Genomic DNA, 16,707 nt, shown 5'->3' with positions numbered 1-16,707 from the left:
TATTTATTTTATTGTTGTTTGTTTCTATTCTTGTTAGAATAAAAAAACACAATAAAAAGTGTTGTTTTCTTTCCTATGATTCTGCCTGTCTCTTCTTATTTTGATGTCATGACAAGGTAACACGTAAACTGAGTATATTGTGTATTTAGAATAGTTAAAATCATATTAATGTGTCGAACTAGTGCAGGGTACATTTATTTGATATAAATTAGTAATAAATGACGTTTAACAAGTTGAATTCTCCAGCCGTCTCTTTCACATCCCAGTCCAAGACAAGAAGCGCGAACAATCTTAAATATTTCGTCATCGTTGTTCTTTAGTGATTATAAGATTTTTAGGGATACAATTTTTTAATCATATATTGTTGAACATATGCCTAAAGATGCAATATCATATAAATACTGCATGTAGTTGAAGGTAACATTGAAAATTTTCACTCCAAGAAAACCATTGTCAACTGAGACGCAACCCCCCCCCCCCCCCCAAATTTTCTTTGAACATTGTGGTAGATTATCTTGTAGCATCACACATGGAAAAATCAGAGATATTTTCAATTCACCATCAGAGTTTGCCTTGATCCTTAAATTGGTAAATGAGAGAAAAACGGTGCTTTTTGCTAAGCATTAACAGATAACTAAACAAAAATGAGATACCGCCACTTTGGTTTCAACCTTTGATTTGACATGAGTACTAAAACATGTTTCTGGGTTGAGGATTCCCTGAAACGATTGTCTCAAACGACTTACTTCACGCATGTAAAGTGCAAATTCATATGATATAAATACATATGTGCCTATTGAAGTTTAACCTTGGTCTTGAATTATACCTCATTGTAGGTTATGTAACACTTTCTTCTCTGTTATGGATGATTAAACATTTTAGAATTATTATAGAATCTAAAGGATTATATGTTTTCAATTTGTTGCGTTGACCCATGTCGAGACCTGGAAATTCATTAACTAACTCCTGATGTGGGTAATCTTTTATGTATAGATAAGAATGCATTTTTGTATCCATAATATTTGAAATATTTTGTAGGTTTGTTGACTTTGACGTGAATAAGTACATGGGGTAACATTCTGTCTCAATTCTTTGTTTAATGAGTAGGTGGATTATGAATGATCAATTTAATTAAGAATTCCTCTTACCAAATTACAAATGTGTCTGGCGATATCATCTTTGGCGATTTCTTGTTTTTCAAGGCCATGAGAGTATTCGTGCATAAAGTACATTTCAAAAAGATGTTACAAATCAGCATATGCATGTGCAGAATTCGTTCAGATAAAGAACGGGATAAGAAACTGTTTTTGCTAATTTTTTTTCTTTTTACAATTCTCTCACCGCTGGAGTAAAGAGACAAGTTACAAATGGAGCTTTATTATTATCCATATTCTACAACATACTACAAAATTACGTTATTTTCTTCTATGCATTTTAACAACACTTAAAATTGATATTAAAATGGTGTGAGTGTAAAAGCTAGACATGTCCGTTACGTTGTTAAAGGAAATCAAAAGCTGAATATACACTGTGATTAACTGAGGACGGACGGAAATTGTCTGAGAATGTTCTCCATTCATTGTTTACAAGTTCGTATAAAATGAGCTGATATGATAAAAAAGCAACAATAACCTATATTCTCTCAGAAATTGTAGTAGCCTGACATAATTTAATAAGGTAAATTTGGATCTGATTTGCAATGTGCAACGGGACGCTTTAAGACAAGCTCAAGTATATAATCCAAAACAAATGACTATGTATGCATCACCAGTTCTTTTGCTAATGACGTTTTGGCTGATTAGCGTTACAGGTAAGAATTGTAATGGGCATCGTGTGATTAGTTAAATTTTATTTGTATCATTATAAATTATGATATATATAGCAAATATTTTTATTCAATTTTGCTAAATAGTTGATTTATAATAATAATAAAAATAAATAAATGCTGAAAATTAATTAATTAATTTATTGATTAATTAAACAACAACAACAACAATAATAATAATAATAATAATGATAATAATAATAATAATAATGATAATGCATTCCTTTTTTTTTTAATTTATAAGTTTAAATAAGTTTAGGTAAGTTAAATATCATTCGAAACTTTAACCAAATGCTAAATTTTCTGTGTGCATATTGAGTAAGGGAACATTAAAATAAAAATAGAAAGAAAAGACTTTTTAATCTTCAATATTTTTATTCACAGTTGAGATGAAACAGAGAGAATTATCTGTCATGTGCAAAAATGAAAGTCAACTGATACAAGTTTCTGGCTACAAAAACAAATATTTTAAGACAGACGGTGTTGATTTACTAGATGACAGTTTGAGGAGCTCACCAATATATTGTATGTGGAAAAAGAAATGTACGATTAAGATCAGACGAAAAGGATTGAAGAGGAGGAAAAGATGGTTTGAGAATAACATGCGATGTCTCAAAAAAGGTACCATAAGTAATCTTTCCAAAATTTGGCATTTTTAGACCTTTTTAAACAAACATTACCTGTTTCATTCCAAATATCCACCAAATTTTAGCATCCATATCTTTGACGAAAATACAATAAAAAACATGTACTGTTGCTTGAAATCATTTAATAAAACATTCTAATAATGTTAATAATTGAAATACACAACATAAATTAATTTATAATTTCACAATGTTTGATTTTAAAAAAATCCATGCCTAATAAAATAATTTATTTAATTCCTGCAAAGAAAGTTTGAAATATTTCTTTTCTATCGAGACGACTGAAATAAAGTAAAACAAACCAGAAATCCAAGTGATATAACCTCTGAAAAAAATATTACAATAAATATTATTTTTGTCTATATTTTATGTAAGTCCCTCTTCCTTGCATCTTGCAACTAAATGATTCTAACTCGATGTACAATAAGATTGCAAGACCTGACAATTTTAAATAAATGATTTTTGTTCATTTTAATTTTTTTGTTTATATAAAATGCTTATCCTGTTTATGGTATATAACACTGGGTTTTATTTATCTGCTTAGATACAAAGATCTATGATTTGATCTCCAAGGAAACATCCGAAAAGGACGCTATTAGAGAGTTAGGAGAACAGACAACTATTGTCCGAAGTCAACGTAATTTTCCTTGGAATTACTTATATTGTTATGCTGATTTGATTTATTCTTTAAAGTTTAAAACTTACAAAAAGCACATTAATTCCACTTTGGCACTGCGGGTTCTGTGGTCTGACATCAACAAAATTCGCGGCGACCATCTAGTTATTCAGCATGGAAACGATTCCAAAAATATAAGAAGAGGGTCTGATTATCTAGAAATTGCCATTTCTGATCTGAAGCATATAAAACTTGAATTCAAAACGAATTTCGTGGCTCATGAAAATTGTGTGGACTCTGGAAGCAGGGGTTTCCTAATCTGTATGAAAAGTAAGATTTCTTAAGTATTTTACAATTTGTTTTTAAACATGTGCAATGAAAAAAAAAATGGAAATATGTATGTTACGTAATGTAGTTCTTATAATGAATGTGTATATATCAATGTACATTGTAATTTAAAGTAACAAACTGTCTCAGAATTCTTTCAATTTAAAATTAACACGATTTTCATTCATAACGAAAGATTCAACTCTTAAGGATGACGTTTACTTAGGGTTTAAGATGACAGAAATGGAATGCTATAAAGTACAAAATGTTAAATCAAAAATGTTATAGACGCATAAAATAACCATGTTATAAATCAATATCAATTTAATAATTTAATATTTTATTATATGAAGAAAATATGCCAGAACAAATGTAAAAATTATGGTGATGCAGAAGAAATTCAGATGAAATTTTAATTTTTCATTTTTGTCATATTTTTTTCTTTCAATATTACTCAAAAAGCTGAAATTCTTTGTGTTTTTAAACCTCATTTTGCAAATATTGTGTGAGTTAAAGCTCATGTATTATTTCAAATACTTCAATGACATGCATCTATCCTTCTGTCTTCGACAATGCAGAAATGATACAAAAATTAGATTACACGATCAGTATGTACTGGTCCTAGCTGACAAAGCAGGTAACAACATTGTCTTTGTTTGTATGGCTCATTATTTCATTGTATTTTAGAGGAACTAGGATTTAATTCTGCAAGTGATAATCCAACTTATACCCATAGCTCCCTTTCTAAGGAGGAAATTCTTTAAAACCATATGTCAATTTTAATATTTTTTTAATATTCTCAACAATCAAGATGAATTTGAATCACCATACCTACACTGGATTACGAAAATCCATAAAAAATCCTTACAAACGACGATACACAGCGGTTTCAGTAAATGTTCTACCAAGCCCACTCCTGAAGTTTCTCCTTCACTGCTGTAAATATTTAGTGAGGAGTAAAGAGGCTTGGTAAAACATATACTGGAACCCGCTATGTATTTTTGTTTGTAAGGATGTTTATGAAGTTTCAGAATATAAATATGATAATTAAAATTCATTTTGGTTGTTGGGATATTAAAAATATTCAAAAATGACATGTGATTTTGAAGAATTTCCTCCTTAGAAAGGGAGTTATGGGTATAAGTTGGATTGCCACTTGTAGAATTAAATCTCAGTTCTTCTAAAATACAATTCAAATAATGAGCCTTGCAAACAAAGACAATGTTGTTACCTGCTTTTTTGCTGGGACCAGTACATACTGATCGTGTAGTCTAATTCTTTTTTCACTTCCGAATTATTGAACACAGAAGGATAGATGGTTTTCATACTGCCCCTCAATCGCTTAAAGGGTTTTTATCACGTCTCAAAATTTTTTGATATGACAAAGTTCACATGCAATTAAAATCATATATTTAAAAATCTTTGCTAGAAAATTAATATTTTTGATGTTTCAGCGATTCAAAGAATTTCTCAATATGCATATTTTGATCGCCGATGTTACGCGCCATTGCTCTGACGTCATAGGTGTCAATTCTGGTCAAGCGAAGTACTTATTGTGTATAAAAAAGGGCTCATTTGTTGTGTCTGTTAAACCTGTTATAAAATAATTAACTGATAAATGGATAATTGACAGCTAGTAAGGTATAATTTATGACCTTAGGATGCACAAATGTGCACAAGAAAGGTCTTAGGAATTTTTTTCCCACATTTCCTAGACTTGGTCGAAAGATGAAAGGGGGCCTTTTTCTGCAAATGCGATGGCGTTTATCTCCATTCAAAACAATCGTTTATGTTCGATCGATCACAATTTTTTTTTCTGTCCTATAAAATATTTTAAGGAAAGATACCTATAAAAAAAAATGATAAATGACAAACACGCATTTTAAAAAATCGCACAGAATCTAGTAGGAATGTTGTTAACTTCGTAATGGCGTACGGCGCCATTGAAGAGTGTCATTTCTATTACATGATATTCACTGCTGGAACAGATAGAAGATATACTGGATTTATTTATGTATAATTAATTAAAAATAATAATAAAGGAGAATTTAAAATCCCCATATTTATAAATGTTTACGAAGTTAAACTTCAGTAATTCATTCTCTTTAGTCGAAGTCCCGAGTAATCAACAGCTTCGTCTTCGGTGACTTCTCGGCATATTTTCTGGTTATTTCTCTTTGCTAGACGTTCATACATAAAAGATTGACCGTCCATAACCAAAGGAATATAGTCGATGTCAAAATTTCAACCGGCCATATTGTGTATTCTATTTATTTAGCGTAAAAATCTATTCAAAATAATTTTTCTTACGATAAGCTTTACGAGTTCTATTGACACCTATGACGTTTCAGTACCACGTGACCCCTATCTAATTGTTGGAGATTTTTACTTCGAGGACCTTATATTACGGGCGTTTTATCGTCTAATTTCGGCTGTTTTCAACATTATTTCATAATTAAACGATAATTATATGTTTCAAGAATATAATAGTGCTTTATTTTTAAGAAATATAGATACGTGATAAAAACCCTTTAATGCAAGATTTTAACATATAACTGATACATTTAATCCATTCTGACAATTTAAGTGTCACTGCTTCTTTTTCATGTCTGGTCCATCGCCTGGCGTAATATTCCACAGAATTTATTTCAAAATATTTATGAAATTATGATTCCAGTTAATAGACCGGGGTTCCCTAAAGTTTAGCCCCTTTAAAATAAGTGATTTAAGGTACTCATTATTAACTATATTTACGTCACCAGAAATAACGTGTCCAACAATCTGTTGGAATTCCCATGAGTAATATTGCGCCCCCTTGTTAGCAGACCTATTTTTGTATTTATATAAAGCAGAATTTATTCAAAAACTTCTAAACGAGAAGAAGACACTTGCTGTGTCCTTTAACTCGACATTAAGATATATCGGTGACGTATTATCAATTAACAATAGTTACTTCCATTCACATGTCCACTCGATATATCTCAGTGAGCTTGAAATAAAAGATCCCAAAAGTCTGACACATCTATTTCATATTTGGATATTTTACTAGAAAAAGACTTTAATGGTAACCTACTAACAAAGCTTCATGATAAACGGGATGACTTCAATTTTTAAATCGACAACTTCCCTTACTTATGTAGCAATATACAGTACCCTTATCACCTGCATATGGGGTTTTTTGTCTCCCAGTTGATACGATGCACATGAGCATGCTCTACATACGAACAATTTCTTAAACGAAGCAAGCTACTGACAAACAAGTTGATGAAACAAGGATATCAACAGTTTTGTTTGAAGTCATCATTTCGCAAGTTTTATGGTCCATACAATGACCTTGTCAACAAATACAACAAATACAACCTTTTATCTAGAAGAGTTTTGTTGCTTGTAATATTCTTTGAGTAAAAGAAATATTAGTGTAAAAAACTGAGGTATTTTCCGAGAAATACTCAGGGGCTACAAGCATGAAAAATAGGTCATTGGCCTAGTTATTTGAAAGTCAATAATAATACTACAATTATAGATGTACAATGTACCTTAGATGGTTTTTCGCTCTTATCGGTGGAGTTTTTTGTCTGAGTAAATGTCATCCTTAAGTGGTTTTATGTTCATAACGCATGAAAAAAAATATTGTGAGATCGGGGTGATTTGTTTAAATTTTAGTTGTAAGCAGTATGCAGAACAATTCGATATGTGATGAAGTGATGGACAAAGTAAGCGCTCAAACGTTCATCAAACAAAATAAAAGAGGTTAGATTTCTTTACATGATTTTTATTTTAGGACAGATAAAGAATCATTTCATTTTGATGTCCCAGCTAACATTCTAATGCTTTAATTTATTCAATATAATATATTTTATTTATGAACAAGTACTTTATTTTCGTAGACTTGAAATTGTTTTTATTATATTGATATACATGTATATATACTTTGAGGATTTCAAGTCAAAAAGTTATTAGGTGTCTGCTGATTCTCAGAAAAGAACAAATAAAATTTATTTCAGCCATTGTGTCATATTAACAACCGCTTTCTAAAATAACATGATAACTTTACTAGAATAACAAAGTCATATCAATATAGGTGTCTTAAATATTGTGATGCAAACATATAAAAGCATCGCCCTGTATTGTAAATTGAAAAGGTAGTAATTGGCAGTGATGGTTGGTTGAGACCATTCTGAGCTATTTTGTTATTCTCTAACGTCATAACTTTGGATTTACTCAACTTTAATTATTAAACTTATTAATTGCAGGTAAGAAAAGGAGGAAAAGAAATAGAAGAAGAAAGAAAGGAAAAAGAAATAAAAAGAGCGAAAAAAGAAATAGATCGTGTCGCTAAAATCTTTTAAATGTTTTCTCCTATTTACTGTAAAAATAGAAACTTGTAAAATAAGAGAAGAGTTTTAATTTGTTCTATGTTACGTTTTGTAGTTTGACATTCAATGTTAGAAACACAAGTTTTTGTTTCGTAATTTCTTTAAATAACGGAAAGCCAACTTTATCCAAAAAATATAGTAATATATAATCGGTAGAAAGATATTCTAATGCGGTGTTCTTATTTTACCAGTTGTAGATCTGTTTGCTACAAGATTGCTTTCACTTGTTTCAGTTCAGTATATTACGAGACAGTAAATAATATCTAATGTTCATGTACCTTTTCCAAGTTAACAGAAAATAAAGAAATCAATTTTTTAACTTAAAACAGCTTATCAAAAACTCATAAATAATTCGGGCTGCAAAATTTTTTCGCCACTGAAAAGTCAGTGCGGTTTAATCTATGGATCCATACAATTCAAAATTCGATTATATCCAAAAACGAACAAGACACCCTTTATCAAGTAGGCTAGCGTTTAGATTTAAAAGCTGATTAATGGTTTTCTACATTTAAATGTTGGAGTCATGGATTCGTTGAATAAGATATCATATTATGTCATGTGTTGTATTAGAATATAAATACATTTTCTGTACATATTTTTTCTGAATGTCGCACATGGCTTACACTGGATTTTTTCCTCTGTAAAATTTTGTTACATGGCTGTTAGCCTGTTATAAATCTCTTATGAAGTCAGAATTTTGCAAATTCGATGAACGTTATACCTTCATTCTACGATAAATGGACCAATTCAGGGTATAAAACATGAAAAAATAATTGTTTCAAATAGCTAAGTGAACATCATAACTCACTAAATGACAAATCAGTGAACTTACCAAAAAAAAAAAAAGAAAAAAAAAAAAAAGAATTGTCCACAAATCTGGTATCGTTAACTTTTTACAACAATTTCAATATACCATTGATTTTAATGTAATGTTGCGGAAGTTAATGCTGATCAAAGTCTTATTATTTTTAAATAAAGCTGAATTTGAACATTTTTTAGTTTCTGATGTTCAGTATAGAACGCTTAAGTATGATTCATGAAGTCTCGCATGAATCCGAAATTAAGTAAAAATTTCGGGAAAAATATCGTTACGGAAGTAAATCGTTACGGAAGTTAATTCCAAGCTATAAAAGTTAAAATTCTCGGCAACAGTTAAAATTAAAGTTTGTTTTAGGATATAAAACAAAAGTATGAAGCATTTCGCTCCCAAAATAATAAATAAAAGTTTATACCTTTAATGCAAAAACTTTCCTGAATTACCGTTACGGAAGTTAAATTTTTAGGAGAGACAACTGTTTTTGTCTAATTAATTGTGTTATGTCGAAAATGTAATCGTCTATAAAAGCTGACTCGCAACTAGAATCGATGGCATTAGGTTCCGTGGTCACTTTCAGATAGGTTTCAGTTCTTTTTGAAATCTGCATTCTGTGCGTGAAATTTAAAGCAAAATCGTTACGGAAGTTAATCGATTTTTAGCGACATGCTATGATTTCACATGAAAGAAGATCCATGCATTTCTTTGCGAGAAGTGCTTTGTTCTCTTTTTAAAATTGAATAAAAAACTTTTTTAACATTCATTGCAATCTATTCGGAACGCTTTTACGGCTGAAAATTTCATCTTGAAATTTGTAAATGTATGAAGCGTATGCAGTGTATGCAGTGGAATACGTTTTTCAACATTACAGTATGTTCATATCAAAACTTTAACTGCATATATATCGGTAAATTATTACAAAACCATGTGTGTATGTTAAGTCTTAGAGTTGAAATCGACCTTTAAATCTATAGTTAAGATATTACAACGGTAAATTTGTAAGCGATATAAAAAATTCTTAATTGGTCATGTTTTTGTAGAATAGCTGTAACATGACCTTCATTGCAAATACAGACATTGTATTTGACTGATCTGTGACATAACAAAATTGTTAGGCCATCATTTCATACCAATTACTCCGTTGATTCATCAATACAGAAGGCTCAAGGCGGGTGTGACGGTCACAGGGGATATGACGGTCACAGGGGATGCTTACTCCTGCTAGACACCTGATTCCACTACTTGTGTTTCCAGGATTCTGTCTTTTACCCTGTTCACGATAAGTATCTTTTGCAGCCCGAGATTTATGAGATTGATCACTGTCCACTATTATAATATTTTTCATACATGTACATACATATGAGAAGAAGTTAATTTTGCATAGTGTTTTCTTAAGTTCAAATAGTTCTTTACCCTTGTGTAAATATGTATATTTTATTATTGTTTTTCGTAATCCAAATAAAATATAACTTTAATAAGCAATAGCATTTTTTATGGAATATATTGAACATGTATAGTAGTACATGTTAAAATTCAAAGCAACAACCAGTACCTCTTCCTTGATCCATAAATTGAGAGAGAGAGAGAGAGATTTTCTTTGAAAATGGATATCTATATAGAGAGGGAGAGAGAGAGGGAGAGAGTGAGAAAAAAAATATTTATATATATTGATAAATTCTTCTCATGTCCAAGTACGTGATGCTTGGGCTTATCAAACAATTTATTTGGAATAAGGGGTTAATTTTTCTAACCGTTTTGTACATGTCTACATTCCTGACGAAGGATCGCATAATTATCCGCTTTAACTAACACATTGCACTTACTTGAGTTAAGTTATTCAATAATATGGATAGCAAGTTTCCCAAGTATTCACAAAATTCTTTTTTTAAACGTTTGTGTCGGAAGCTTTGGTTTAAAAAAAAAAAATTGAAAATCAAATTTTAGAACTTTGCTTTACTAGTTTGTTGAAAACAAACTTTGCTGTAGTACGTCAGTAGAAGTTGACCAAGTATGCATTCATTTCTTATTAGTCCTAACCTCAGTGATAATTCTGCTGGCGCTGAAAAGATATCAAAGTAAGTTTTTTTAAAAACTTTTTCAGTGCTTTAATTTCATGTTTCATTTGTAATATTTAACGATTGAATAATGACAGATAGATAGAAATTGAATTAGATACACAGTATGAATTTTGATAGTATTTATTCGATGATCCGTCAGATAGAAGGACGTTGAACAGATGCAATTTTGATTTAGGTTGTCCTTCCTAATTACATGGATTTACAGAAGGGGTTGAGGTGGGTATTTCCGGCTAAATTTCTGACACTAAAAAAAGAATTGATAAATTTCACATGCTGTAAATTTTCTTTGCAATTTTCAGGTACCCATGCTTTCTTAAAGGAATAGTGGTGACCACCATGCCTTGTCATAAATATTAAAATCAATTTGATCGGGTCAATCAATATCCGAATGATGTGATGCATTTGTCTGGACAAGTTCACACGAGAATAAAACGTTCTATTATTTTTTCAAAGGTGAAATAATGTAATTATTTATTGAATAAAAGTGATGTTTTTCATAGGGTGAAAAATTATCAAAATGATAAATACACGTGAGACAGAATTTTTGATATTTAAAAAAAAAAAAAAAAAAAAAAAATTTCCAGCCCCACTCGTGAAACAAATTCCACATTCAACTACAAAACATAGAACATCCTCTATGTATTAAAAGATAAGCATCGGTATATGGGATGTTGTAATTGCAAAATAAAATTATATAAATATATATATATAAATAATTATGATCGAGTATAATTTATTACAATTTAAAAGTAATTAATAGTAATCTCTTATTTAAGTTTTATTTTATTAATTTAATTTTTATTCAACAAAATACTCTCCATAGAAGCCAATAATTCCCATTTATTGATTTTATTATATACTACAAAGTATTAATATTTAATTTTACAAATTTCAAGTGCAATAAAAAAATATATGCATTCATATATTAAAGGATTTATGGATTTGATAAATAGAATTCTACATTCATAAAACGAAATGCTTTGCCTCAGTTTTGAAAGCATTATAAAAGCAACATTGCTGAAGAAAAATAGATCAGTAAGCCGTTTCGTATGACGACACAAGATACGCTGAATGGCAATGAATAGAATAACACGACATCTGTTGATTGACACGTTATCTTTTCTTTATTATTCTTAATATTCTTGTTTAATGTTAAATATATACTTTAATTGATAAAGGTTGTAAAGTTTTACTTATCACTTTGGCTTGTAATGTAAACTGAGTAAATATTCTGAGATAGCAATAATGAATATATCGGTCATCGTAATATCATGATTATGATAATTCTAAATCATAATCATTTATGATGTTGCATATGATCAAAAATGACCAAAAAAATCTAAATACCTTGCTGATTGAGTAAGAGTTTGCATTCATTAAGATGTATTCAAATGTACTTCTTATTTTAATGGGCTCTTAAATTGCCATTTGGGTGAGATACTTTTGAAGATCTTGAATTGCTTGCACTTTGAATAAATAAGTACATGTAGGTCGATATTCAAATCGAATAACTAACTCAAACGTAGAAGAAAAACAGATGCAAATGTTATTTCTAATCACTGCAGTGTCATGCAAAACATTGATTTCGAATGTTTGTCTATATCACTACCATGATATAAAGCATTGAGTATACGTGAACATACAGGATCTTAGACATTTGAAATATTTGAAGTTTTTCTGAATTATTCGGGGAAATGAATATACTTTGGTTAGACACCATGTTACGTTCCTTGCATTTATGTATTGTACTCTTTAACTAAAACTAATATTCATTTGAGAGAAAAGCAATTACAACTGTTGAATTACCAATATTTGTTTGGTCTAGGATGCACTAATCCATTTAAGTTATGTTTGGGGTAATTTATAATTATTCATGATCATTCTCTTTTCTTTTATAGAGACGGCAATATACGATTTGATTTCAAAGGAAGTATTAGAAAAATCCCCAATGTTGTCACCATTCGAGAATAAGATCAATGAGACAATTATTTTTTGAAGTCATCAGTAATTACCTCGGAATTACAAATACTGTTATGCTAACCTTATTTATTCCTTAAATTTTAAAACTGCATGAGCTTAAACATCTTGAAATAAATGTAGTGTTACAGGTTTTATGGTCTGAAATCAACGAAAACATGACGAACTTTTAGTTCAGCACGGAAATGTCTTGAAACATATAGAGGACATGGGTATCTAGAAATTATTGTTACCGAATTAAAGGACGTAAAACTTACGTTCAAAACAGATTATATTTCTAGTAAACCTGCGAGACTTCTGTATAAAGAGTTTTTTTTGTCTGAAATGAGATCTCTCCGCCAGATCTTTTTATCGCTTTTCATCATTGTCAAAGAAATAATGAACTTTTTAAAGGGAATACACAGTGCATTTAAAACAAACGAACGATAAAAGAATAATTTTCATTTTGACAATTATTGGATTCTGATTTCAATAACCAATAAAAATCTAATTAGTATATCGAGAGTCCACGAAGAAAGCATTTGAATGTCAATGATTATTTTATATATATAGTTTGGGACCAGCAAAGGTACTCTATCTGTGACGAGGTGATGAACAACGTAATGGTATTTCTGCGGAAAAGTTTAGCTAAATTTCTTAATTTAAAAAGATCTTATTCGTAGTATTATATGCAACCCTTATACTAATTTCTTTCAAAAATCCATATTATGTGCATATAGTTTTTGTCAGTTTCCTTCAAAGCACTAGTATTTTCTCTACGTTACATGCATCTGTTGATTATTAACGGGCATAAAAACTTAAGTTCAAAAAAGATTATTTTCTTTGAAAAACCTCTGACGACCATGCAGAAAGGCGTTTACTTGTTTGTATGAAATGTAGCTCTCACTGAGACCTTTCTACCAGTTTTATAATCATTGTCAAAGGAATAATGCACTTCTCCTAAGGAATACACAATGCAGTTAAAACAATAGAACCATAAAAGGATAATTTCAGTTCGAAAACATCAGGAACTTTTTTCAGGAAAAAATAAAATTGTTTTATTGTAATTACATTACCTCCCCTAATTCAGGTTTGTTTTAGTTATTGATGACGTGTAGATTTTTTTAATTTTTTTTTTACCTTATGTATATTTTTGGCACAAAGAGAGCCGACATTGTCGTGGAAGGAACAGCTAGTGCAAAGCGATTCGTAGACGAACGCATTTCTTGCTATTTGTTTCATTTTTATTTGTTGATTCTTGTAATAAATTTACTAAAAAAAATTTTGTTTTTTCACCTGAGATTCTGAATGACTCTCCTACTTTTGGTGTCATGACATAGTTTACTAATTACACTTAAGTTCAATTACGGTGTCCGAGGATACCAGGTGTGAATTTCAAAGTCATCAATGTGTTGAACAAATGCTGTGTACTCTAAAATAAATATGAATGATGATGAATGAATGTCGTTTATACATGGAAAGGTTGAATATTCCACTCGTCTCTTTCATATCACAGTCAAGATTACACCATTATGAGTAGCCTTAAATCGGCTGTCATCTTTAATTTTTTTTAATTGGTTAAAAAACTTGCAGGGATTCAATTTGTTTTTTGATTAAATAGTAATAGTATTAAACGCATATCCAAAGAGTGATATAAAATGCAATAGCCGTGGTCGTAATATATTACTTTTTTTTCTTCGTTTTGAACTAAGATCTTGAATGTTTAATTTTTTCGTTGGATTGATGCTTTCGGACTACCATACTCGTAGCTGTCGAGTTTACGGAACTGTTCATAGTATTATTTACAAACTTCAAACGTTAGATATTGTAAAGTTTGTCTCTATTCAATGTTAAGGAAAATATGAGGAATTTAATAGACCTAAGTGTTTAATTTGTCTAGCCATGTCGTACATGTCTACGGTTATAGCAAAAATTAAACAATTACAATATTCAAACTATTACTCGTGTATTGCATGAACTTTAATTGAAGTTATTACAATGCACTAGTACCCATTATACATGGAACATTTTGTAAGAATTCTTGAACTTTATTATATACCTTATGTTTTTAAAGCTTTGATTAAAAAAAAAAAGAAAAATAATTTCCGAATTTTGCTGTTGTTGGTCTTATAAACAAACTCTGCAGTAGACTGTCGTCTGCAGAAGTGGACGAAATTATATACTTATTTCATTTCTAAGAGAGAAATCGTAACCTGCTGGTGCTGAAACTGAATCAATCACGTTTTCACGAATTGTTTTAAATAATGGTACATTTTTCATGACTGAATTAGCTTGTTTCCTTTATTCTCGCAATATTTATTGATTTAGTAATGGATTGTTTACTCGCCAACGGTCAAGAAGAGTTATAGTGAATAGATTTAAAATTTATCAATCAGATATCATTCCTAATTACAATTATACATGGATTCGAATAAGGGGATGAGGTGCGTATTTCCCGCTAGATATTTCAGATATTAGAAAAAGAAATTATGATATAATTTTAATATACATGTACTGTCAATTTTTCTTAACAATGTCTATGCACTGCTGCTTAATTAAGGGGTTGGTGACCATGCATTGCCATAAACCATAAAATCAATATGACTAGTAGTAAGGAAATGGAAAAAAATATTATGATTGAGAGTAATAAATAACAATTTTGAATTAAGAGTAATTTAGAAATTTCTTTCAAATAATTTAATTGTAATATAACTATATCTCCAGAATGACCCATAATTCAAATTCATTTTGCTTAATATATTTTTACAGTCTAATAATTCCCACATCTAATGCTTAACAAAAAAATTGATATAATATATTTTATTTATATAAATTAATATAAAATATGTTTTATATTTTACTTATTAGTTGAATACTAGTATTCTTTAAATGTACAGTCAAAAATAAATTACAAATAAGATGAAATAAGGTAAAATTTAAAAAAGTATTAATTATGTAACATTATGGCATAATGATTAATAAATTGCTACAGATTGATTTTTAAATTTCTTTAAGTGGTTTCAACCATCTTCGCTAGATATTGATGACGATCCGCCTCTCTCCACTTTTAATTTCTCTTAAATTGTGAAAAGAAGGGGAGTCGTCCCCTAGGCTAGCAAAGTTGGAGGCTAACTTGACCATTTTGCTTCATCTGCTTTTCTGGACGATTTCGGACACCACTTACTTTAATTGACCCGTAAAACACAAACTGCATTAATGATTCTCTTTTATTTTACTCATTTCTATTCACATGCTCGTTCAGACATCGCCATGTTTTCCATCACATCATTCCATCTTTTGCATACTTCATGTCTAAAATTTTTGACTTTGTTCTAACCCCCCCCCCCCCCCCCCGCCCTGGTTTTAATGTGTTAATTTTGGTTTTATTTTGATTAATCCCGTCGCTGTCATGAGTAAAGGATTTACAGCTGCATGGTTCTTCGGCGATCATTCAGTGTATTAGAACCCTTATATTCATGTATGTAATGCATAGTCAAATATGCTATAAAGTACAGTCAAAGCAACACAAAGAATACGTGCACATTGTAAACTATACTTCATAAAGGTTTAGGCACAAGTAACACTTAATAAATGCCATGAAAAAATAGCAAGAAATCTGAAGACTGGTATTTCTCTTTATCTTAATATTCTCGACAGTGATGTGCAACAGTTACTAGTGTATTTTATGTATGCGGTGATTCGTAGTAGCTTTACCTTTCAATGTGTCCTTGCAATGCAAATTTTATGTAACTTTTTAAAAATACCAATATATCATTAATTTTAATTAATTTTGATTATAATGATAATATTAAATCCTAATCATAATTATTCTGATATACTGCAATTGAGTTATTAACGCAGGGCATTCACTCATTTAAATGTATTCAGATGTACTTCTTATCATCAAATACTAGTACATGGTATTTTGAATTGCGAAGTTAATGGGTTTTGCTTATATAGAACTAAAACAAGATGCATTACGAAAAGATCACTTATAAACAAAGAAAACAGCATTAAATACTGCAACTCATAGGTGAAAAAAAAACACAGTTGCAAAATTCAATACTGCAA

At 30.0% G+C, this 16,707-nt stretch overlaps 2 protein-coding genes across 2 annotated transcripts in view; both read left to right on the top strand.

Moving 5' to 3' along the window:
* The first annotated feature begins 2,211 nt into the window (after positions 1-2,211).
* Positions 2,212-10,080, top strand: LOC133192729 (uncharacterized). The gene is made up of 4 exons (XM_061328732.1): positions 2,212-2,446; positions 3,014-3,415; positions 7,076-7,162; positions 7,666-10,080. The coding sequence occupies exons 1-4, from the start codon at positions 2,215-2,217 to the stop codon at positions 7,749-7,751; spliced, it is 807 nt and encodes a 268-aa protein (XP_061184716.1). The 5' UTR covers positions 2,212-2,214; the 3' UTR covers positions 7,752-10,080.
* A 3,755-nt stretch (positions 10,081-13,835) lies between these two features.
* LOC133192203 (glycerol kinase-like) overlaps positions 13,836-16,707 on the top strand; it is a 419,267-nt gene continuing 416,395 nt past the window's right edge. Inside the window, exon 1 of the mRNA XM_061328172.1 lies at positions 13,836-13,845. The gene's annotated coding sequence lies outside the window, so the exon portion shown is untranslated. The remainder of the gene's footprint in view (positions 13,846-16,707) is intronic.

The sequence above is a fragment of the Saccostrea echinata genome, unplaced genomic scaffold (genome assembly GCF_033153115.1).
Source record: "Saccostrea echinata isolate AGI-Se365-2 ecotype Australia unplaced genomic scaffold, CSIRO_AGI_Sech_v1 ptg000025l, whole genome shotgun sequence".
Lineage (NCBI taxonomy): Eukaryota > Metazoa > Mollusca > Bivalvia > Ostreida > Ostreidae > Saccostrea > Saccostrea echinata.
The sequence above is the reverse complement of the archived record's forward strand: the minus strand, read 5'-3'. Positions and strand labels throughout refer to the sequence as shown.

Bases quoted from the DNA above. Each gene is read 5' to 3' on its own strand.
- LOC133192729 (XM_061328732.1), top strand. From the start codon at position 2,215: ATGAAACAGAGAGAATTATCTGTCATGTGCAAAAATGAAAGTCAACTG. The intron at 2,447-3,013 runs GTACCATAAGTA...TTATCTGCTTAG, and splicing joins CATGCGATGTCTCAAAAAAG to ATACAAAGATCTATGATTTG. The intron at 7,163-7,665 runs GTTAGATTTCTT...TATTAATTGCAG, and splicing joins CATCAAACAAAATAAAAGAG to GTAAGAAAAGGAGGAAAAGA.